Below are 24,251 nucleotides of genomic sequence, written 5' to 3'. Positions count from 1 at the left end.
AGAGAGGCGGGATTTTCAACAGCTCCGAAGGCTGCTTTAATTCTCTACGCGCTCGAGTCAACAGCGCCGTGTCGGGGCTGAACGGAGGGAACACAAAGCCTTGGAGAGCATTCCCTGTTATCCTGCACAAAGCCTTGGAGAGCATTCCCTGTTATCCTGCTCTCAGTGCCCGACGCCTCCGGGCAGAGAGCAAAGAGCAGCTCCAGAGACCTCGGGATAAACACGGGAGGGGAAATGCTCCTGGCACCCGGCGGTGGCACCGAGACCCTCGGTGGCACAGGGGGACGTCTGTGGGGACAGCACACAACAGGGGTGGGACAGTTCCTTTTATTTCTCATTTTTCTGTGTCTCTCCCTTCGCTGGATGGAATATTTTATCATCCGTGCGCTTGGGACATTTTTTATGTTGACGTTGCAGACAGGAAGGAGAGCTGGGATGGAGATAAAAGCCTCGAAATGAGGGATTTTGTTTGGTTCTGCTCTTTGTGTGCGTCCTTGGGGCCAAGAAGGACAATGGGATCCCAGGGAGTTCCACCTGAACAGGGGGAAGAACTTCCCTGGGCAGTGCCCAGCCCTGAACAGAACCCACGGAGGGGGTGGAGTCTCCCTCCTTGGGGATATCCCACAATTCCAGGATGTCATCCCACTCTGGGATGACCCCGCTGGAGCAGATGGAACCCCCTGTGCTCCCTTCCGACCTGCCCCATCCCAGGATTCCGCGATCCATGCGCAAACCCCTTCCAAGTCCCCTAATTCGGTTAGGAGCCTCCTTATTCTGCCACACACAGCAATTCCATGTCCCGGCATGATCCCTGGATGGGTTTTTTTCCCCGGGAATGCTGACGGATGGGGAAAAGCCGCCACGCGTCCTGGCACGAACCCAGTTTAACTCCCTGCGTGTGTGCGTGTGACACAGGGGAGCTGCGGGGACACGAGCTCGGGAAGCTCCTCCTGCCTTTGGGAATCTACCTCGGCAAAACGCAGCTGAGGCAGCAGGGATGAGCTGGGATCCGTATTTTCAGAAGGAAGCACTCCTGGGGAACTCATGGCAGCAGCTTTTCCCAGGGGAGATGGGCATTAAGGAGCTGGTGAGGAGGAATCAGGGGTGTGGAACCATCTCTGGGAGAGATTTGGATCCAAGTCCGGCTGGAATTGGCTGGAAATGCTGGAATTGAAGCTTTAGGGTTGGATTGGCTCTGATTAAGGACGGGAATGGGACAATCGAGATCCCTTTAAACCTCAGAGCAACAGAGAGACTGAGTGAGGTCCCCCAGAAGCTTCTCCTCTCCAGGCTCAACATTCCCAGCTCTCCCAGCCTTTCCCTACTGCTCCATCCCTCTGCTCATCCTGGTTTTTGCTCTGTTGGGAACAGCTGAGTGGGAAGTCAAGGAAAGAAAACCAATTCCCTTTCCCAGCCAAGCCTCGGTTCCCTCCAGGTGGCCAATCCAACCTTTTGGCTTCCTCCTCCAAGAAAACTTCCAAGCTCAGCGCAGCCTGCACTCCGCAGCGGGAGCAATCCCGGGCAGTGTCCATCCAACCGGGAATATTTCTCCGCTCCCTTGCCGCCGGCAATTCCCCAGTTTGACACCAGACGGGTCTGGAATTCCCGCCCCTTGGAGAGGCTTTGACAGGCGTTGATTTCCTCCCTCCCTAAGGAGCAGAACAAAGGGAGGCGAAACTGCCTCAGCCTTGCTGCAATTCCCGATTTTCCCGATTTTCTCGGCACGTTCCGCAGGCACAAGGAAAAGCTTCGGCTGCAAACTGGGAATGTCACGGAGAGCAGCTGCTGGCCCCCAGTTCCAAGCTGAGCTTGTGTTCGGCGAGCCCCCAAAGCGCTCGAGCTCAACACCAGCCCAGCGCTAAAAAAATGAAAGGAAAACAAAACTAAAACTTCCTGCTGCACCTGGAATTCCTGGGAGAAGGAAAAACTGGGAACCAAACGCCATGGCTGGAGGTGGTGATGGATATCTGTGGATATTTCTGAACAGCGAGCAGCAGCAAACAGATCCATTTATTTCTATGGCAACAGGAGTAACTCAGGGCTCCACCGGAGCCCAAATCTCAGCTGGATTTGGAAATTCCCAGTGATGGTTTCCACTCTGATCCATGATTTTCCCAGAGCTCTTATCCCGTTCATCTCCTTTTTCTCAGGCTGGTCGAGTTAAAACCCAACGTTTAAAATCCTTCAAGGAAAACAACGGCGGGACTTCCAGGAAAAGGAAAAAGGCCAGGACTGAGTCCCTCAGGAGCTGGGATTGAGTCTCAGGTTGACTGGAAATGCCGTGGCTGGCTGGGATGGGAACCTTCCCGAGGCCATCCCGCACTTTAGGGAGTTTTGTGGGAATGAGGGCTGGACAAATCTCCAGCCCAACCCTCTGTTTAACCAGGAACTGCTTCCCGCTTTTCCAGAGCCTCCAACTCCCATTTTGTAAAATAAAGCTGCTCCTTCCCCCCTCGGGGAGATTCTGAAGCACCGAGGAGCTGATTCCCAGCCTGGCCAAATTCTGCAGATTTTCCTGCCTTTCAACACTGATTCCATTGGGTTTGGAATTCCTCGGAGTTCCTTTGGAATTCCAACCTTATTCCTCTGGTGGATGTGAAAATTCTGCGCCGAATCCTTTGCATCCGATCCGTTCTTGGAGCAACGTCTCCAAAACTGGGAGCAACCCAAGCATCTTCTGCTCCTCAGTTCCTCACCTGGTCTGAGGTTAAAAGGGAACTTGATTTAACTGCTCCAGTCCCTAAACAAGACTCGTATCAGCCTCCTATCAGTTAAACTCAAGCCTTAAATGAAGGCTCAAAAGTCGAGCCTAAACCAAGAATTATTTCCCCTTTAGGACGGATGAAGCTCTAGAGAATAAACCCTTATCAGATTTATTTTCCTTTTCCTCCAGCCTCATATCAGTTAAACTCAAGCCTTAAATGAGGGCTCAAAAGTCGAGCCTAAAACAAGACTTGTATTAGCCTCATATCAGTTAAACTCAAGCCTTAAATGAAGGCTCAAAAGTTGAGCCTGAAGCAAGAATTAATTCCCCTTTAGAATGGCTGAAGCTCTAGAGAAGGATTTCTCTTGTCTGCAACCCTTGTCAGATTTATTTCACTTTTCCTCCAGCCTCATATCAGTTAAACTCAAGCTTTAAACAAGTGCTCAAACCCAAGCCTTAAACAAGAATTAATTCCACTTTAGGATGGATGAAGTTCTAGAGAAGGATTTCTCTTGTCTGCAACCCTTGTCAGATTTATTTTCCTGTTCCTCCAGCCTCATATCAGTTAAGCTCAAGGTCAAGCCTTAAACGAGTGCTCAAAGCCGAGCCTTAAACATGAACTAAATCCACTTCGGAATGGATGAGCCTCTAGAAAAGGATTTCTCTTATCTCTCACCCTTATCAGGTTTTTTTCACTTTCCCTCCAGCTCCTATCAGTTCAAATCCCCCCTGGCTGCTGCTCTGGAGAAGTAAAGGAGCTTTTCCCTGGAACAGACCAAAATTCCTCTGGGAATTCGGACTCATCGTCCAACAGGATTCATTTGTGGCCGGAGCCTCCTGCACCAGACCAAAGATCCATCATTTCCATCAGGAATTCTCCTCTGTCCTTCTTCCCACCCCAGCACCTTCTGGAGGAATCACAGGTTGGGAATTTTATTCCGGTGCCGTTTTTAACGGATTTTTTCATTCCCACCCCACAAATGGCAGCAAGGAGCTGCCAGCTTTCCCAAGGATTCCCACGCAGGCAGGGCGGGAATTTCTGGTGTTTTCCTTAAATACCTCGGTGTTTGCAAGCTTGAGCAGATTATTCCAGCAGGTGGCAAAGGATTTATTGCCGGAGTTTTCCTCACCCCCCACTCCTTGCTGATCCCTGCTTTCTCCAGAGCCAGGAGAATCTTGGAGCCGCAGCTTCGGGATCAACCATTTGCTGGAAGAATGAGCAGAATTCCTGCCTCTTTTCCCAGGTTTTACACCAAGCCAGTCCTAATTTTGCTTTATTTTGGGGAATTTAAGTCAGGAATATTCCAGAAGCTTCCATGGTTTTTCCCAGCTTGACCATCCTGCAGCCGCTGCAGGGTGATTTCCATGGGATTATTTCCATGGGATTCCTGGGATTTGGCCAAGCTTTCTTTTCTCTGATGATGGGAAACAAAGCCTAGGGAAAATGGATTGATGTCCCCAAAATCCCACGGGATTTTGGTGGATTTTCCCAGCTTTCATTTCCATTTTGGAGGAGGAAATTCCCGGATTTTGCTGCCACAGCTGAAGCAAATCCATCCCCCAAAAACCCAACTCTTTTTTTCCTTAAAATTTCTTCCCAAACTCCTTCATGTGAGGGGAAACTCTGGGATTTGCCAGTGGAACAGAGCAAATTCCACAAGATTCCAGAGGCTGGGCTGAGCCTTGGTCTCTTTTTATGTGTCTGTAATTAAATCTCGCCCCAATCCCAAAATGTGCAGTAAAAATCCCTTTGTGGGGTAAAAAGGAAGCATCAAAATGTTATTTTTAGTACTCAGGGGTGGATTTGGTTGGAGAATTCCATCTTTATTGATTTCCCGCTTTTCCAAGAGGGATTTCAAGGATGGCTCCTGGAAATCGGCTGCTCCCAGGAATGGGGGAAGCAGAGTCCTGTGAGAGTTCCCAAAACATTAAAAATCTCCCTGATTGGGCTCTGGGAAGAAGCAGGAGAGGGTTTTGCTCCTGGATTGATTCCTTCCAGCAGATCTTTCCCGAGTGCATTCCAGAGGGGGTCATTAGGAGGAGGCTGATATTCCCATCATTCCAATTCCAAGTGGTTTGGGTCCTTACAGATAAACCCACAAGTGGTTTTGGTTCATTTGGGGGTTTTTTAGTTCCAGAAATGACATCCTGAGGGATTTTGAGAAGAGCCGGCCGTTGTTATCTTTCCAGCATTTCTCAGAGATTCCCTCTGCAAATTGAAAATATCCCCAAAAATCAGCACTCGCAATTCCCGAGGAGAAAAGCAGGAATGCAGGAGTCCTTTGCATCTGTGGAATTCTGGGATCCCCTTTCCCTTCCAGACCCTTTTCTTAATTTTATTAAAGAGTCTGGCACAGTAGAAAATGGATTTCTGGGAATTCCACCACATTTCGGAGGCGCTGAAAAGAAGGAATTCCAAAAAAAAAAGGTTTTTTTCATGAGTTTGTTTGGCTTTGTCTGGGAGAACAATCCAAGGATATTGGGAACTGTCAGGATTTGAATGGATTTATTCAAACCTCGTGGGAACAAGAAGGGTTCGGTGTTGATGGTTGGAACCTCAGGCACAATCCAGGATTTTTAGGGAACAATTCCATCCAGGAATGACTCGCTGGAAGCAATTGGAAGTTTCAGACTTGTTTAGAAGTGGAAAAGTTGGATGGGGTTTAACGTCGGTTTAGCGGGAATGGGGAGGGAATAAAACTCTGTGTTTCAGGATCAGCTTTTCCTGCGGAATTCTGGGGATTGGAAAACATGGAATTCTGGCTGGAATAAATTCCTGCTGGGCGTGGGAGCTGGGGGGAGAATGAGGCCAAAAAAAGGAATTTTGGTGCGTTCGGAGCCTCTGCAGCACCACGGAGAGCGACCCCTGTTATCCCGGAAAACACAACCCCATCCTCTCCAAACTCCCCGGGAATTCCCAGCATCCTGATCCCCTCTGGAGTTATTTGGGGGAAATGTAGGGATTGATTTGGGAACATTTCATCCATGAACGGGCACAGACATAAATGGAATTTCAAGGTCATTTTTCCCGGTGGATCAAACCCCAGGATGAGCCATGGGGTGGGAGCCAGGTCTCCACTTCCTTGGAAAAGGGACAGGAATGGGAATTTCGGCATCCCTGGGAAGGACAAATTCAGGAGACAATTTTCAATTGATTTTTAATTCTTTGGCTGCCAACGCCAAATCCCGGGATTCTCACTTCCCTGGGAAGTGCCCTATATCTCCCAGCTCCGATTTCCAGGCTGCATCCTGGCAAATTCCCACTGGGAGGGTTTTTATCCCTGATATATCCGGGATTTGGGCTCGGCCAAGGTCACCTGAGGGAATTGCTGCTGATGTTGGACCAGGAGCAGATTCTGGGTGTCCCTTTAATTGCAGGTTAATTACTGCACTTAACAAGCAGGGTAATTCCTGCCGGGAATGTTGTGGGAAAGAGGAAAGCTGGAAATTAATTGGAATTCTTTGTTTTTCTCCCTGGAAAGTTTGGGAATCATCCCTTGCTTCTGCCATGGAGCTTCTCTTCCAGAGCCTGTTCGTGTCAGGAAATGTTTTGGATGTTCCAGGAAATCCCTCCCTGGCTAAGAAGGCTCCATAAGCTGCCTACATTAGCTGGGATTTCCCAGGAATTAAGGGATCAAACCATCCCAATCCTTTAGGCTCCAGCACCAACAGCAGGCCCTGCTCCTTGCACTTCCCAGCTTTAGGATCCCTTTTTTCCTCTGGCAAATCCCACCGGGAAAACACGACAGGAACACCGTGTTTGCTGCCTTGGTGGATTTTTGCCACTCCATGTTTATTCATTCCCTGTGGGACGTCATCCTAAACAAGGTTTAATTTATTCCCAGCTCCTGGTGTTTATTTAATTCCCTCCTTTTTCCACCTGTGGAATAGCTCCATCCCAGCAGATGTTCCCTGAAACCTGAGGATGCAGTGGGAGTTGGGAGAAGCTGCTCTGGCACCGCTTGCAGGGAGGGGTTGGGAAGGTGAGAACTTTCCTGGAGCTGGGCAAGGAAAAAGGAAAGGAAAAGGGGGAAGGGGAGAGGAAGTGGGAAAGGAGAAGGAAGGAGGAAGGGAAGGGAAGGGAAGGGAAGGGAAGGGAAGGGAAGGGAAGGGAAGGGAAGGGAAGGGAAGGGAAGGGAAGGGAAGGGAAGGGAAGGGAAGGGAAGGGAAAAGGAAAGGGAAAGGAGAAAATAAAGAGGAAAGGAGAAGGAGAAGGAGAAGGAGAAGGAGAAGGAGAAGGAGAAGGAGAAGGAGAAGGAGAAGGAGAAGGAGAAGGAGAAGAAGGAAAAGGAAAAGAAAAAGGAGAAGGAAAAGGAAAAGGAAAAGGAGAAGGAAAAGGAAAAGGAAAAGGAAAAGGAGAAGGAAAAGGAAAAGGAAAAGGAAAAGGAAAAGGAGAAGGAAAAGGAAAAGGAAAAGGAAAGGAAAAGGAAAAGGAAAAGGAAAAGGAGAAGGAGAAGGAGAAGGAGAAGGAAAAGGAAAAGGAAAAGGAAAAGGAAAAGGAAAAGGAAAAGGAAAAGGAAAAGGAAAAGGAAAAGGAAAAGGAAAAGGAAAAGGAAAAGGAAAAGGAAAAGGAAAAGGAAAAGGAAAAGGAAAAGGAAAATTTTACCCACGACTGCAAAATTTGGGATGCAGAGAAGCAGGAGAGCCCTGGCCCCACAAGCCCATGGTGAAGCTCATCCCTGGGGCGGTGCAGCTTTCCCAGCCCTTGCTCTTCCTGGGTTTTTATTATCCCAGCTCCCAGCCTCTCTTTCCCCTGCGGAGCCCGTCTAAAATAATTACAATAACCTGACAAATTGGCTCTGTTTTCCCGGGAATGAAACATTCCCACTGCAGACAAATGGCTCTGGCTGCTCCTCGGGAAGGGCCGTGCGCTCCCAGGGCACATGGAGTTAAATGGAGCTGGGAGATAATCTCATTGCCGGCCACTCTGCTTTTCATTCCATTTTCCCTGCAGATCAATTATCCCCAGGAATTGAATCACAGGGATTGACGCCACCGCTCCCCGGCGGAAAAGTGGGAAAACAACTGGAATCATGGCAGGGAAATGGTTTGGGAAGGAATGGAAAGGGGCTGAATTCTCCCTGGGGGGCACAACTGCACCTGGGATCCTTCTCCAGCTTCTCCCACCATTTTCCTGCCCTTGGTAGGGTGGGAATGGGATGAGCCGCCTCCCAGCAGAGGAGATGCTCCTACAAACCAGAATCCTGGGGATTTTTAAAGTTCTTTCCAACGCAAACCAGTTGGATTTGATGGGAAAACAGAGCCATTTCACCTGAATTTCCAAAGCCTTCCCTCTTCCAACTTTCAAACAGGCTGGGAATAAAATCCCTCTTATCAGCAGAGGGCCATAAATGTGTCGGGACATTGGATAAATGTGTTGGGACGTTGGATAAATGTGTCGGGATATCGGATAAATGTGTCGGGATATCAGATAAATGTGTTGGGATATCAGATAAATGTGTTGGGATATCGGATAAATGTGTTGGGATATCAGATAAATGTGTTGGGATAGTTGTTTCAATGTGTTGGGATAGTTGTTTCAATGTGTTGGGATGTTTGGATTCTTTTTTCCCAGCCCATTTTTTCACTTCTCATGGATTAAAGGCTGAGCTTTCCCACGCTGAGGTTTCCCTTTTTCCAAGTGCTGCTGGTTGGGAGGAATGGGAATAACACTTTGCTGCTTGGAATCCTGGGAAAAGTGGGATAAAATCTCCTGAGAGATTTTTCCCTTCAGTCATAATCCTCTAATTTATAATAATTCCATATTATACACAGATTTAGTGGCTTCAAACAAAAAGAGGGAAGGTTTAGATGGGATTTTGGGAAGGAATTCCTCCCTGGGAGGGTGGGGAGGGGCTGGGATGGAATTCCCAGAGAGGCTGTGGGTGCCCCATCCCTGGAATGTTCAAGGTTGGAGCACCCTGGGATAGTGGGAGGTGTTGGGGTTGGAGCTGGATGGGCTTTAAGGCCTTTTCCAACGCAAACCATTCCAGGATTCCATGATTTCTCCTTCAGGATCCAAGAGCTGGGCTCTAAAACAGAATCATGAGGAGGAAATCCATGAAAAACCCCAAAGGACAAACCAAACTCCTGGGCTGCGAACAGAGCTTGGATCCCAAGCCCTCAGTGCCATTTCCAAAGGAATGGGAGCAGCTCTAGCAGGAATTCCTGGATCATTTGGGCACATCCTGAGCTCAGATAACACAAAAGCTGGGAAATCCCAATAACACCCCCCATTAACGGCCTCTGCAAAGGTCCCTGGCCAGGGGGATTTTGTAGGAATTTCGCCTTTAAGGATTTTTTTTCCCCCCTTTGAGCAGCTGCTTTTTAAAAGTTAAAAATCCCTGGGATACAGGAAATCATGGAATTCTGTCCTGGGTCATTTTTCCCTGGTTTTTTTTGGACGTGTCACGTATTTAACCAACGCCCAATAATGGCTCCATGGAATTTGCTGGGGAAGCTGATGTGTTCCCAGCTATGGATAACAGCTCATCCACAGGCTTTGCTTCCAGGGAAAAGCTGGAACACAGCAGCAGCTCCATTCCACATCCCACTGCTCAAGTGGAAAATCAGGATTGCATTCCCAAGCTGAATTCCAATCCAAGAAATTCCAATTTCTTTCTTTTTCCTGGAAAAAAACCCTAAATTTCATTGCCTTGAAGGTTAAAAATCCCTGGATTCATTTCAGCTTGGGAGTGCTTTTCCAAGGGGCAGATTAGCATCAAACCCGGAAAACTTGTGGAAAATTTGGGATTTTTATTCATAATGTTTGAGCAGCTTAAATTCCTGGCTGAGTGGGGGGATCCTCAGTTTTATTGCTCTCATTTCAAGCTATTATTATTACATTTATATTAATTAATTACATTTTAAAAATATTAATTCTTTTCATTAATTAATTTAAATTTCAAATATTAATTAAATGTCCCAGGGTTTTTTTATTATTATTATTCAAATATTTATACCTTTAAAAGATAGAAATATTTCCTCTCCACCTGGATATTGGTATTATTCCTAATAAATATTAATTCCTATTTCATTATTCGAGTGAAATCCCCCCCCCAAAATTATTAGGCCCATATGTTATAGACCCATAGGAGCTGGAATAAATTGATTTTCAGCTGCTTTCCACTCCATTTTTATGGCTTTTATAGGACTTTTCAAGGGAAAACAAAGCTCACAACGATACTTAAAGCAGCAGGACCAGAAGCAAATTGAGTGAATAGAGCATTTTATGTATAATTTCTCAATTTCTTCCATACGAAAGCTCCCAGATTTGTTTTCCATACTTGCCAATGGCTTAACAGAAAAGAAGGAATTGTGGTTTTCTCCCAGATTTGGCGGGATGAGGACAGAAATCACTGTTTGTAACTCGCCACCTCCAGGTCCACGGGGTAGCAGACGCGGTAGCTCATGCACTTCTGCCTGTCAATAAAAATGCTGTTGGCTTTCACAGCGATTTCCTTCTCCAGCTTCATCCTGGTCTCCTCCAAATTCTTCAGATTCTGCTCAGATTCCATCAGTTTTCGCTTCAGGGCTTCCAGGAATACCGTGAGTTCTTCCACTTCACTGATCAACCTGGAGGGAATTGGGTTAAGTCGTAAAAAGAGGGGATGGTGCTCCAACAGATGGGATTTGGGATAAAGATCAGCTACAGAACGGAAAATTCATCAGGAAAAGACCTCAGAGAAATCCAGGAAAAGATTGGATTTCGGATAAAGATCAGCTACAGAATGGAAAATTCATCAGGAAAATCTGAGAGAAATCCAGGAAAAGATTGGATTTGGGATAAAGATCAACAACTACAGAATGGAAAATTCATCAGGAAAATCTGAGAGAAATCCAGGAAAACATTGGATTTGGGATAAAGATCGACTACAGAATTGAGAATTTATCAGGAAAAGATCTCAGAGAAATCCAAGAAAAGCAGAGCTCACTTTTCCAGCTGCTCCACACAAGTTTTCCATGATTTAGGCAGCACCAAGAATGTTTTTTGCTGCTAAAAGCAGTGGAATTATCCAACCTCTGTGTGGAATATTTGCATCAGGAATTACAGGATAAAAATTGTTAAATAAACCTCCCAGTTTGGCTGGATCAACTGGTTTTTGATCTCTACTCTCTGGTATAAAACTCCAGAGATCAGGAAAATCTTTACTCCCAAAGTTTTTAAAGAAGGAGCAGGACATCATTTAAAAGAAGCAGTAAATAACTCATAAAGAGCACAGAATTCCAACGAAAATCCATGAGGGAGAGGTGTTCCACTGCAACCTGCCTGTGGAGAAGAGACTGAGTTCCTGGGAAAACAAATCCCTGCGTCTGTGCCAGAGCAGGAATTGCCAACAGCCCCAGCCTGGCAATCAAAGGATTTGTCCCCATCCCTAAAACCCAGGAAAAGCAGGATATAGCCTGGAAAGCTTGGATAGGGATGGTTTGCTGGGTCAGGATCTTAAATTAGATTGAGATAACCAGAATTCCTTCCTCGCTGGATAAAGAATTCAATACTGGTTTTGCTGCAAGGATTTTGTGAGCCTGCTCAAGCTGAATCCCAACTTTTCCTAAAGGCGGGAAAATGTGAGGGAGGAGAATCAATTCCAGACTGATTAGATCCAAACGTGCCACTCAAACCTGGATTTTGAAAGGATTTGTGGCAGTTTTAAGGCAGAAAATCAACCACCCCCAGGATTTGCCTTTGTAACACTGAGATTTCCCTCACACAATTCCCAGGATCCACCTCGTGGCGGGTTTTTCCTAGCAAGTTATCCTGAGATTTTTTTGGAGCAGCTAAATCCAAAAGAAACCAGAGAGTTCAGAGAAGAAAGCGTGGAGATCACAGAGCTGAGCGTGTGGATTTTCGATGTGGTTAAGCAGGAGAAAATGAAATTTCCCTCACTCATTTCAGGCACTCCTTTCTGCCTTTGAGTACAAAACTTCAAAGTCGTGAGGTAAAAAAATTCTCAAAACTGCCTAAAATCACTTTGGGATGGAACAGGACCCTTGAAGGAGTTGCTTCATTCCCTAAACTGGGGTTAATTTCCTAAATTGGGGTTAATTTAATTACCTGAACTGGGGCTCGTCCCTGCAGAGCTCGATGTTGGGCCTGAAGGACCTGTCGAAGAGCCTGGTGTGAGCCACTTTCAGGTGAGCTTCCTTATCCCTGATGGCTTTTTTGAGGTTCACAATGTTGGCTTCCTCATCCGCAATATCCTTCAGGATCTGGGGGAGACATCCAAGAAAAAAAAAAGTTCAAAAAATGATAAATATTGTCCCCCAAAATTGTCTGTTCCTGGTGAAGCGTTAAAGTTTTCAGCTCCTGTTTGGGCGGAATTAAGGAGAACAAAATAATTTGCATTTTAGGTGATAAGAAAATTCATTTGATTTTATTTAAAATGAAATACAAGAATTAAGGTGGTTTCAACCTCTTTATTTTTATTTTTACACTGAGAATCACACCTTGAGTTTAAACGATACAGAAAATATTCTGCAGCCTGTCCCATGTCCCAAAACCTTGGGAGAGATCCCAAACCTCTCCCACGTCTCCTGTGGGACGACAACACATCCCACCTCCACGGAGTGCTTTTAATTGTAAATTTTAACTGGAAATCCAACCAAAAAAATCAAGTTATTTTGAAGCAGAGCTGCTGATCTGCTTGGAAATGCCTGGATTTGTGAAGAAAATGGAAAAGACAGGAAATCCTGAAATTCTTCTCCTCATAACCACTGCCACACACGTGAAAAATAAAGATATCCAGCTGTCATTACCCAGCAGATTCTAAAGAATTATTACTTTTTCCCCACTTGCCAATGGCTACCAGAGAAAAAAGGAGCTGCTCCATGTTGGAAAAGGGGAAAAGGCCAAAGCCATCCCTTGTTCATAGAAAAATAAAAATACCAAGGTGGTTTTGACCTCTTTATTTTAATTATTACACTGCAAATCCCATCTTCAGCCTAAAAAGAAGCAGGAAATATTCCCTCAAAACCTCTTCCATGTGTTCTGTGGGATGACAGCACATCCCACCCCCAGGAAGTGCCACCAAATGCTAAGGAATGGGTTTTTTCCCCACATTTCCAATGGCCTAAGAGAAAAGAAGGAGCTGCTCCACGCTGGAGGAGGCTGAAGTCAGCCTTTGTCACCCACCAGGACCTGCTGCTGCTGCCATTCCAGAGAAATCTGGGAATCCTGGCTCAACCAGAGCTCCCTGATCACCCAGTTTTAGGTTTTAGCTCAGGATTCAAGTGTTTCATTCAACTCCAGCCCAACAAAAAGCACAAAGAGCTGAACTGGAACCACAACAAAGCCCTGAAATCTCTCCCCGGATCCTGATCGAACACAAAAACTCCCAGCACGGATGAAGCCATTTTTTTAGAGGATAAATCCGTGATGCCAAAATTCCATCAAATCCCACTCACCTGCTGCAGGTGCTGCTCCAGCCGGAATTTGGCATCATCCAGCTCCCTGCAGCGGTTGTCGAAGGCCTCGTTGACCGCTGCCCGCTGCATCCTCAGGTCCTCGGACGCGTCGTGGATGATGCTGTTGATCAAGGACCGGAGCTGGACTGAAGCCAATTTTTCCTGTTCTGCACTGGAAATGTTGTCATGGCTGAACTGGGCCCAGGACTTCGGTGTGGAGGCACTGGAAGAACAGGGAATGGGATAAAATAGGAATTTTGCCCCTAAAAACTGGTTCTTTCCCTGGAAAAGTGGCATCAACCTATGTTTGGTTGAGCTCTTGCCTGCAGTGATTTCCCATAAGGAATGAGAATAATCCTTTAGTAAATTAATTTAAAATCCTTAATAAATTAATAAAAATCCTCTGATAAATTAATAACCTCTCATTCCTGTGGCTTCAGAGGGAAGTAAAGCCTGAGATAAAATCAGCCCGAGCTCGTCCATCTGGAGCTAAAACTGCTAAAAAAGTTCACACACGTTTTTGGTGCAGTTCAATCCTAGCAAATAAACGCAGGAATGCATCCAGGATTTCCCAGCTGTGTTCATTTGGAAACAAAAAACCCTAGGATCTTGACAGGCTGGAAAAGGGAAGGCTCCAGGGAGAGCTCCGAGCCCCTTGGAGAGGGACTGGGGACAAGGGCTGGAGGGACAGGACACCAGGAATGGCTTCCCTCTGCCAGAGGGCAGGGACGGATGGGATATTGGGAAGGAATTCCTGGCTGGGAGGGTGGGGAGAGGCTGAAATAGAATTCCCAGAGGAGCTGTGGCTGTCCCTGGATCCCTGGAAGAATCCAAGGCCAGGCTGGAGCACCCTGGGATAGCGGAAGGTGTTGGGGTTGGAACTGGATGAGCTTCCAGGTCCTTCCAACCCAAACCATTCCCTGTGGCACATCAAGCACTGCCTTTACATCCGTGGAGCTGCCTTGAAGCTCTTTCTACATCCAATCCCACATGGAACTGAGTGTTGCAGAAGTGCTGGTGTTATCCCAGGAGGATCCTGGCGGGAATCACTCACTTCTCCTCGAATTTCACGGAGCTGGGGTGGAACTGGACGTTGGTGCTGTCGGTGCAGTAGCTGACGCATTTATCGTCGATGTGATACGTCTCCACCTTATCGGACCAGTCCAGCTCGCAGTTCTCCTTCTGAATCCGGTTGGATCTGGAAAGTTGGGATCGCAACTTAGTGGGAAGGAAGAGAATTCCCAAAGCCACCCCATTTGGGAATGCAGCTCCACCCTTTGTGTTCCACAGGACAACAGGACTGTGAACTTTCCTTGCGGTCTGGAAATTTCCAAACTCTCCCTCCCACGGGCATCTCCTGACTTAGATGGAATTTTGGGAAAAAATTCTTGGCTGTGAGGGTGGGGAGGCCCCGGAACAGAATTCCCAGAGAGGCTGCGGCTGCCCCTGGATCCCTGGAAATGTCCGAGGCCAGGTTGGAATATGCTAGGATTGTGGCAGGTCCCTGCCCATGGAACGGGACAATCTTTAATGACATTCAGATTTAAATTGCTGCTTTGTTGTTAATTAGAGCCACACACCCCTCAGTTAATTAGAATTATAATTATCCAAAAGCCTGTGGGTCGTTATCAGCTGATAACACCAGGTGTCACTGTCACCCAAGGAATTAGGAATTCTGGCAAATGGGACTAAAATGGGGCTAAATGGGGTTAAAATGGGACTAAAATAGGACTAAAACGGGAAAAATGGGGCTGAAATGGGGTTAAATGGGACAAAATGGGGCTAAAATGGGACAAAATGGGGCTAAATGGGACAAAATGGGGCTAAATGGGGCTAAAATGATTTAAAAACAATAAAAACCCCCAAATTAAACTCATTAGGCTCCTGTTGTGCTCTAATTAATATAACAGGGCTACTTTATATTAATTTGCATTTACAGCCATCGTTTAAAAAGCAGTATTTCATTTATCAGGTAGAACAGGAGCAGATTACAGGGCTTTTTAAACTAAAACGGGAATTTTCCAGCAGTGACTTCCTTGATATTGATGGATTTAGGATACAGTAACATCTTTCCAAAGCGTCTGTTAGAAATTCCAAGCAAATAATCCTTCGGAAAGGCAAGGAACACCCGTCCCGGCACAGAAATTCCAGCTTTAAAGTTCACACTGACATCTGGTGGCGAAAAAAATTCCTCTTGGGAAGCTCCTTTAATCCCAAAAATCCCTTATAATACAAATATATCCCAAGGTGCAAGGAGGTATCCAGGGAATAATTTTATAGCACTGGAGTTTAGTGTTGGAAAACAAACCCAACACAGTTCTGGGAAGCAGGAGAATCTAAATCTCCTGGGAAATCCTGAGGTTTCCGGGTTTAAATGGAATTCCCACAGCTCCTAAGCCTGGCCTTGGTGAGATCTTTATCCACCTTTATCCCAGGAATTCTTTGGCTGAAGTATCCTGGGAAATGTTTTACCTTATCTGGGTGGTCGCTTGGATTATGGTTCTTTTCAGAAGATCCCGGATATCCCGGATAAGATCAGCTTCCTAAAGAAAAACAGGGAGAATTCCGTGTATCCAGAGCAGGAAACACAATCCCGAGGAGCAATTCGAGTTGCGGATAAATCCTGAAATTTCCTTATCTACGCCCACGCTGTTATCGTAAAACCTGGAATTTTGGAGGCAGCACATCCTGAGGGAACTCAGCCCTAAACCTATGGGGGCTGAAAAACCTGGAATACTTCTAAAGCCTGGGAATTCTGTGTATTCCATGAAAAAGTCTCTGTGCTATCCTATTCTGGAAGGAATTCTTCCCTGGCACAGATTCCCAGAGAAGCCGTGGCTGTCCCACCCCTGGAATGTCCAAGGCCAGGTTGGACATGGCTTGGAGCAACCTGGGATAGTGGGAGAGGGTGGGAACAGTGGGAAGAGGTGGAAATCGATTTTTAAGGTCCCATCCATCCCAAACCATTCCAGGATTCCATGATCCCATCAAATTAAATGGAATAAATGAATTCCTTGCTCAGTTTTGAGGTAAGGAAAAACCAGGGAACATCCCTGTGCCTGGCACCAGATTAATCAGGTTCGACTTGATGACCTTTAAAGTCTTTTCCAACCTAAAAATTCCCCCAATTCCCTGAATTTTGTAACAATTCCCACATGGAAATATCCTACCCCAACTCTCCCCTGTTTGTTTTTGACTGGAAAAACCTCTCCAATCTTGATTATAAATCAGAAATGACACACAATTCCCAGTCAAAACATTCCTAAATCCTATCCTGCCATGGACTATGTAGAATCCTAGAATATCCTGAGTTGGGAAGGATCCACAGGGATCAAGGAATTCCTGGTTCTGCCCAGGATAATCCCCAAAATCCCACCAGCTGCCACTGCCCAAACAGTCTGATCAATATTTTTCTAATATTAATCCTCCGGTTTAATGAGTAACGGATCATGAACTGACTCTGATTGGAGGCTGCAGGTAAATAATCATTAATTAATTTGTGGGATATTGGAATAGGTGTTATTCCAGGATGGAATGAAATGTGTTTTCTGTAACATCCAGCACAAGAATGACATCAGCTTGGAAGGGAATCTCGGTGCCAGGGTTGGATCATCACCTTGGCACGACTCAGGGAAAATGAATGACAGAAAACGCCAACATTTGGACAATCTGAGCACGGAAACGGGCAAGGAATATCCCACTGCTCCCGAACTTTTGGACTCTGGACTATTAAAGTGTACCCTGCAGAGAGGAGAGGATTTAAGGCAAACAGAGAAGGAATTTATGAGAATAGGATGCTCTGGTCGGTGCAGAAAAGCTCTGGTTTGGTTTTGTTCGGGTCTGGGCTGAGAGAGAGGGGGGATCTGCTCTCCTCTAGCCACACGCATGTGATTTGAAACACTTTTTAAACACGAGAAGGACTGGGAAAAATCCTTGGAGTGACACAGGGACAGAAAATCCTTGGTGCTTCAGAGCCGTGCGTTGCAGGAGACCCTTCCAGCAGCCGCAGTTTCGCCTCCTCATCGCTGCTCCTCATCGCAGCCGTGCCAGGGCTCTCACCAACCTTCAGGTCCCGCTCACCTTCAGCAGCTGCCTCTCCACCTCATCGATCACCAGGTCCGGGGGCTGCCTCCTCTCCCGGCACTCCAGGTTATCGATGACCACGCTGTAGGGCACCTCGGTGGCATCGAGCGCCCGCTCCAGCCGCAGCTTCTGCGCCGCCAGCAAGTTGGTCTCGGCGTCCAGCTCCATGATCTCCTTCTGCAGCTCCACCCTCCAGAAGTGGATGTCCTGCAGCCGCTGGCCCAGGGTGGTCTTGGAGTACTCCTGAGCCCGCTGGGCGCTGGCAGCCGCATGTTTCATCAGGTGCTGCGACTCGGCGCGGCCGCGCTCCGCCTCCTCGCTCGCCGTGAACGCCTTGTAGTAAACGCCCGCGTTCCTGCGGTGCCACTCGGGCACCTGGTACTTGGAGGTGCGGAAGCCGGCCATGGCCATGCCGCAGCAGGAGCGCGGCCGGTCGCTGCGGAGCACATCGCAGATCTTGCTGGGCAGCGGGCAGGAGGGCACGACCGTGGGCTGCGGCTCGTCGGGCTGCGCCATGGCGGAGCCTCCGCCGCTCCCCCGCCGCCGGCGCCGCCGCCGCCAGAGTCCTCCCGTCACCACAGCAACGGGGAGGCGGGGCCGCGAGCTGATGGACAGCTTTAGCCACCAATCAGAGCGCGGATACGCCCCGAGAGCGGCGCTGATTGGCGAGTGTGCTTTCTGCCCCCGCCTGTCCCCGTCACCGTGGCAACGAGCCGCGTGGGTGAGGGAGGTGTCATGGCGGCGCGGGCCTCAAACACCTCCAGGGGCGGTGATTCCAGCACCTCCCTGGGCACCTGTTCCAATGTCAGCACATGGAGAGTGAAAGGAATTTCCCTGGAATCCAATGGGAATCCCGTGCCCCGGTTTAAGGGCGTTTCCTCTGATCCTCTCCCTGCAGCCGCAGCAGGACAGAGCGATGCACCCTCCCTGCAATCCCCGTGCCTGGGGCTTTGCTTTTCCAACTGGCCCCTTCCCGAGGGAGCAATTTGCAGGGAATTCTGGCAGGTCCGACACGGAGATGGGAATCCAAGCTGTTGCCGTATTTTTCTTTCCTTGGAACGCGGCTCCGGCTGCTCCCGCTCGGAGCTGACCTTTCCCAAGGAATACGGAGATGTTGTTCCCAGATTTCTCCCGGTTTAATTTCTCGGGATGGCTTTTCCAAATGGAGGTGGATGATGAGAATTCCAGGCGCTGCCGCTGCTCCGCATGGATGGGGGAAGGGAGCTTCTCCCGGGATCTGGGAGTGCGGCATTCCCAGCAGAGCCTGAGCAACATTCCCAGGAGCTCCTGGATTTCAAGGAGCACAGATTGAGATCCCAGGAAATTCTGGAATCATTGGCATTCCCAGCGGGAGGAGTTCCTAATGGGATGCACGTAGGGTAACATTCCTTGTTTTCCATGTGGGGACCATTCCTTGTTTTCCATGTGGGGACCATTCCTTGTTTTCCAAAAGGCTCAAGTTCCCAGAGAATCCCTCTCCAAAGCAAATCCTTATTCCAGGAGAGGCCACAAGGAAAAGCAGGAAGGGAGAAGGAGCTTCCCTATAAAATATTCACTGGCTCTGCTCTGCTGGAGCTTCCCGAGGAATTTGGGAATCTGGGATAATGAGGCTGAGCTGCTTTTCCCGGCATTTCTGCCTCATCCTTTATTAATGTGCCCTTTCCATGACTTTCTCGGGATGGCTTTTCCTGAAGGAGCTTTGATCCCTTTGTTCCTCAGCAAGGAAGGGAAAATACCTTGGAAAAGGGAATTTGCTTAAAGGATCCTTGGAATTTTTTGTTTTAATCTCCAATCCTGGAATGGTTTGGATCGGATGGGATTTTATGGAGCATCCCATTCCAGCCCTTCCATGGACAGGGACACTTCCAGCATCCCAGGCTGCGCCAAACTCCATCCTTGGACACTTCCAGGGATCCAGGGGCAGCCACAGCTTCTCTGGGAATTCCAGCCCAGCCAGGAATTCTTTCCCAATATCCCATTTATCCCTGCCCTCTGGCATAGTTGGAAGCCATTCCCATTTGTCCTGGCATTCTGTGCCCTTGGGAATATTCCCTCACCACCTTTCCTGGAGATTCCAATCCTTCCTGCCCAGGTGAGGGGATTTTCCTGGGAAAAGCAGCCTTAGCTGGGCTTATCCCACTTTTTTTGTGCCGGGAATCCTTCTCCATCCTTGCAATGATGGAGCTGGCTGGCAGAGGGAAATCCAGGGAAATCAAACCAAGGGAAAACCGGGATAACACCAGCGGAGAGTGGGAGAGATTCCAGCGGGAGCGAGGTCAGCCCGGGAATCGTCGCAAGGAAAACCCGGTTGGTTCCCATGGAAACGCCCAGCCGGGATTTCACGCTCCGAGTGCACGAGATTAAAGTCAGCATTCCATAAAAAAAACCGGGAAAAGCCCAGGGAGGGAATCCTGAGGGAACCCCCGCAGCACCTTTATTTTTCCATCATGGAAGGCATGGATAACTGGGAATATTTGGGAGTGGGGCACAATTCCAGGGAGCTGCTCCGAGTTCTGACCCTCCCCAGGTGATTTTCCACGATTCCAGAGGGTTTGGAATCATTTTGCCTTGGGATAATCGGTGGTACCAGGAGCTCATTGGGAATTCAAGGAATTTTAAGGCGTAAATGGAAGAAAATTAAGGGGAAAAAAAGGGAATAGGAGGAGCTTGGAGGTCAGGAATCCGTAAAAATCCTGATTTTCTTCTTGGGGAAAACCAGGAATTGCTGGATTTGGGAGGGAAAAGGATTTTTAAGGAATTTTTTACTCCCTGCCGACACCTCGGCAGTTCCTCGTTGAGCACAGCAAAGCTCCCAGGAAAGGAGAGGTTGCCACGGGCAACCGGAATTCCAGAGCTGAGGTGGGAATTTGGGAATCCCTGAGTGGAGCAGGGATTCCCTTCCCATCGGCAAAGCCCGTGGAAAAGGGAAAGTCAGGGAATGCAGCTGGAAAATCCAACTGGAAAGAATAAAAGCAGGAAAAAATGCCGAGTTGGAGGTGGTGCAGATCCTGAAGGGTTGGAATTGTGGGAAAACAGCAGGAAGGGATTTTCTGGGATGAATGGGAATGGGAATGGAGCAAAACCATTCCATGATGGATCCCGGAAAAGTGAAATCCTGGGTTTCGAATCCGCGTTTTTGGGATGATTCCCAAACTCCAATGGCATATTCGGGAATCTTCTCCACAGAGAGAATCCATGGATCCAGCCATAAAGCAGGAGTGAGGATCAGACTGGACTGGGAGTGTTGTTATCCCTGATCTCCGTTGGGATATGCCGGATCAATTTCTTGGAGCCCAAATGTCCCAAAAATCCGCTGGAAAGGGGAAATAAAGCGGGAATGAAGGCCACGGAGAGGCCGGAACCTTGGGAAGCGGCTCCAGCTTTCCCTGGAAATCCTGCTGGGATGGAGCCGCTCCAGCAGGGCAATCCCGAGCCTTTGGAATCACGGGATTACGGAATGGTTGGGGATGGAGGGGCCCTAAAGCTCCCACAGCTCCAGGCTGCTCCCAGCCGGGCCTTAGAGCCAAAGCCGGGCTTTTTAAAGCTGGGCCTTAGAAACAAAACCAGGCCTTAGAGACAAAGTTGGGCTTTACAAAACCAGGCTTTTAGATACAAACCCGGGCCTGACAGACTAAGCCGGGCTTTTAGAGCCAAAGCCGGGCTTTTAGAGCCAAAGCTGGGCTTTACAAAGCTGGGCTTTCAGAGCCAAAGCCGGGCTCTTAGAGACTAAGCTGGGCCTTTAGAGACTAAGCTGGGCTTTTAAGCTCCTGAGATGAGGCAAAGCGGGCCAGGCGGGGTTTAATTGCTCCGACTCAGCTAGGCCCGGCGCAGCACTCCGGCTGCAGTCGAGATTTGCCTCCCGAGCGGCCTCCCAGGAATACCGGAGGCCGGAGGAGCGCAGGGACGAGGCAGCCGAGAGCTGCCGCCGTGGGAGAGGGAATTGTCCGGGATCGTGCAGCTGGATGTGCTGGGATGCGCTCGGAGCCTCCGCGTGTCCTTCCCGCAAGGTCAGCCGGGGCGGAGCTCTGCCTTGGGAAATGCCGATTGCCCGGAATATTCCGTCCTCGGCGAGCTCCGCCGTTGGGATCGGCCACGACTCCGTTCCCACGTGGCCGCAGGCTCCCGGTTTTCCTGGGTGGGTTTTTGTGGATGTGGAGCTGGGAGAGAATTCCCGGCCCTGCAGCCTCTGCTCGGGATGTTCCCTGTTCCCTCTCTCCCTGCTCCGGTGATCCCACAAATCCTGAGCGATCCCAAACTGTTCCCACCCGCAGCTGGAATGTTCTTGCTCTGGCTGATTTCCCTCCCACGGGAAAGGGCAGCGGGAAAAATCCACTCCAGGATCAGCAAATCCCGGGATCAGCAAATCCCGGCATGGTTTGGGATGAAAAGGATTTTCAAGCTCATCCAATTCCATAGGCGGGGACACTTTTCCCTAGCCCACGTTTCTCCAAGCCCCATCCACCCTGGCCTTGGACACTTCCAGGGATGGGAATTCTCTGGAATATCCCAGGCCATCTCAAATCCTGGGATGCTGATCCCAAAAAAGCTGCTCCAGAGGGGCTGGGAGAGTTTTTTATGGGATTTGTGAGGCAGGAAAACTCTGGGAATGTTTGGGAGTTGTTGTTGTCGTTGGCCTGAGGTGAAGCTGGATTTTGAGGAGGAAAAGTCTCCTCGTCTTCCCAAAATTCCCCTCTCTGGGAACGGGATTGGGATCAGGTGGAAAAGAAATCGGGAGGACAACATTTTTTGGGACTTCAAGGGAAAAAATCCCGAATCAAAGCGTTTTTAGGGAGAGTTAAAGAAGGAAATGAGGAGGGAAGAGGGATAAAGATGGAGCAGAATTCCAGGAATGTCGGAGACTCCCAGCTGGATTTATCCAACCCCGCTGCTGCTCAGGGATGGGAAATCCCAAAATCCCCAGGATTCCCGGGATATAAACCATGGAAAAGCAGGAAAAATGGGAGGGGAAAGGCACTGGGAAAACGAGTATTCCCTAAAAACGCAGCTTTTCCTGCTTTTATCCCACCCTGCGGATAACAATGGGAGCCTTTGGAAGCTGCCACGGGAAATAAAAGCTGGGAAATCCGGACAATTCCAGAGCGGGATGGGCAGCACCGGAGAGAGAAATCAGGGAATGGGAGGAATTATTAAACAGTTTTTCCTCAATATTTTGGAATATTTTGGAATATTTGGGAATTTTCTTGACGTGTCTCCCTGAGACCACAGGGTGGGGGCAGGAAGGAGCCTGAAATCCCAGGAAAAAAGGGATGAGGAGAAGCCCCGGCACCATTTCCAGCAGCACCAGGAATTCCAGCAGCCCTCAGAGCTGGGGCTGTGGCTCCTCCTTTCTATCCCGAAAAAAAACCAGGATGATTTGGGCAAGAACGGAGCTTCCAGAGCTCTCACCTCATTTTTTGGGATCACCGAATAATTTGGGCTCGTTTGACCCCTCTTGCTCCCGGATTTTGGAGAGCCGGATAAGGAGCTCATCGCTTTTATCTGTGCACAAGGTGATTTCCCTTTTTCCGGCTTCTTTGCTCCCAGAGATTTCCTTGTTATCCCAAAGAAAGGATAATCCCGGAGAGGAGGAAAAGGAATTGGATCAATCCAATTATCCCTTGGCCCAGCGAGATGAACTCATCCCTGAACTCATCCCTGAGGATTATCGGGAATAAACTCGGACTTTTCCAAGCTTTTGAACCCGGCCCAAAGGTTCCCTGACCCCATTCCAGGCTGCAAATTCCAATTGGAAAAGTGCTGAGCTTCCCAAAAAAACCCATCACAGCTTGGCTTGCAAGCGGAATTCTGGGAATCCGAGGTGCCGACCTGAATTTCGGGATCTCAGGAATGCAAAGTTGGGATGAGGGAAGGAACTTTGTTGGGAATATTTGGGAAGTGCCGATGTGTTGATTCTGGTTATTCCCAATATCCAAAATTCCCTTCAGAATGGATTTCCTGGAAAACGCCAGCGCTGCCTTCCAAGCTGCCTTCAAATTTCCCTCTCCCGGTTTTCCCATGTTTCATTAAATCCCTGGAATGGTTTGGCTGGGAAAGGGATAAAGCTGATCCCATCCCAAGCCAGCCCCTTCCACTCTCCCAGCTTGCTCCAAACCCCATCCAAGCTGGCCTTGGATTCTCTGGAAAACCGGGAATTAGAACCGTTCCTGTTGCGGCTCTCCCACTGAACTTGGATATCCCCTGGGAATGATGGGATAAATCCCTTCAATCCCCCTTTTTCCCTCTTTTTTTTTCAGGGATAGGGTTATCCCGAGGGCTCTTGGGAGCAGAGTATTCCAGGAATTTGGATCCCCAGGATTCAGGAGCTCCTGCAGGATCCAACCTGCTCCAGAGGAAATCCATGATCCCATTCCCTGCTCCTGGGCGAGGAGCAGAAGGAAATTCCCGGGAGGATGAGGGCTCAGATCGTATCCAAGGATTTTCCCAGATTGGAAGTGCAGCCCCAAATCCCCTTCCCGGAAGGATTTTCCCGTTTTTCCCTGGAAAAGAGGCTGCCAGCAGGGGGCGCACAATCGATGGAGATGGGATCCATGAGCTCCTGCTTCCAGCTCTTCCCGAAGCCCTTTTCCAAGAGGACAAATGGAGGCAGGAAGCCACATTCCCAAGGTTGGAGAGGATCGGGAATGGGATTCGTGTTTTCCATGGAAAAACAGATTCATTCCCTGCTCACAACCGGGCTTGGCTTTGGTTGGATTTCCTTCCGTCCTGATTTTTGGGATTTGGAGCTGATTTTTGGCTCCCTCCGTGACCTCGAAAATCCCAGTTTTTTGTGGCCAGCTGGGAATTTTTGGGATGCTCATCCCAAAGAGAAGGATGGAGGCAGAGGACACATTCCTGGAGCATTCCCGGATCCCAATCCCAAGGATGAGCGAGGAGGCTCAAACAGGAGGATTTGGGATCCCTCTCCCGGGATCTGGGTGCATTTTCCGGGATTTGGGATGTGGAATTCCCTCTGGAATCCCAAATTTGGATGTTTACCCCTCCCCCAGCTCCGATCCCTCCGGCACTCTGGGAACTCATCCCGAGGAGTTGTTTTCCTTGG

At 48.6% G+C, this 24,251-nt stretch overlaps 1 protein-coding gene across 1 annotated transcript; it reads right to left on the bottom strand.

The window, feature by feature from the left end:
- Positions 1 to 9,902: 9,902 nt before the first annotated feature.
- TEKT4 (tektin 4) lies at positions 9,903 to 17,732 on the bottom strand. Its single transcript, XM_010392644.3, has 6 exons — positions 17,189 to 17,732; positions 15,581 to 15,651; positions 14,163 to 14,306; positions 13,109 to 13,331; positions 11,760 to 11,914; positions 9,903 to 10,279 (listed from the first exon to the last, which is right to left on the bottom strand). The coding sequence occupies exons 1-6, from the start codon at positions 17,705 to 17,707 to the stop codon at positions 10,060 to 10,062; spliced, it is 1,332 nt and encodes a 443-aa protein (XP_010390946.2). The 5' UTR covers positions 17,708 to 17,732; the 3' UTR covers positions 9,903 to 10,059.
- Positions 17,733 to 24,251: the final 6,519 nt, after the last annotated feature.

Source organism: Corvus cornix, chromosome 14 (assembly GCF_000738735.6).
Source record: "Corvus cornix cornix isolate S_Up_H32 chromosome 14, ASM73873v5, whole genome shotgun sequence".
Taxonomy (NCBI): Eukaryota; Metazoa; Chordata; class Aves; order Passeriformes; family Corvidae; genus Corvus; species Corvus cornix.
This window is presented reverse-complemented; position numbering and strand designations above follow the sequence as displayed.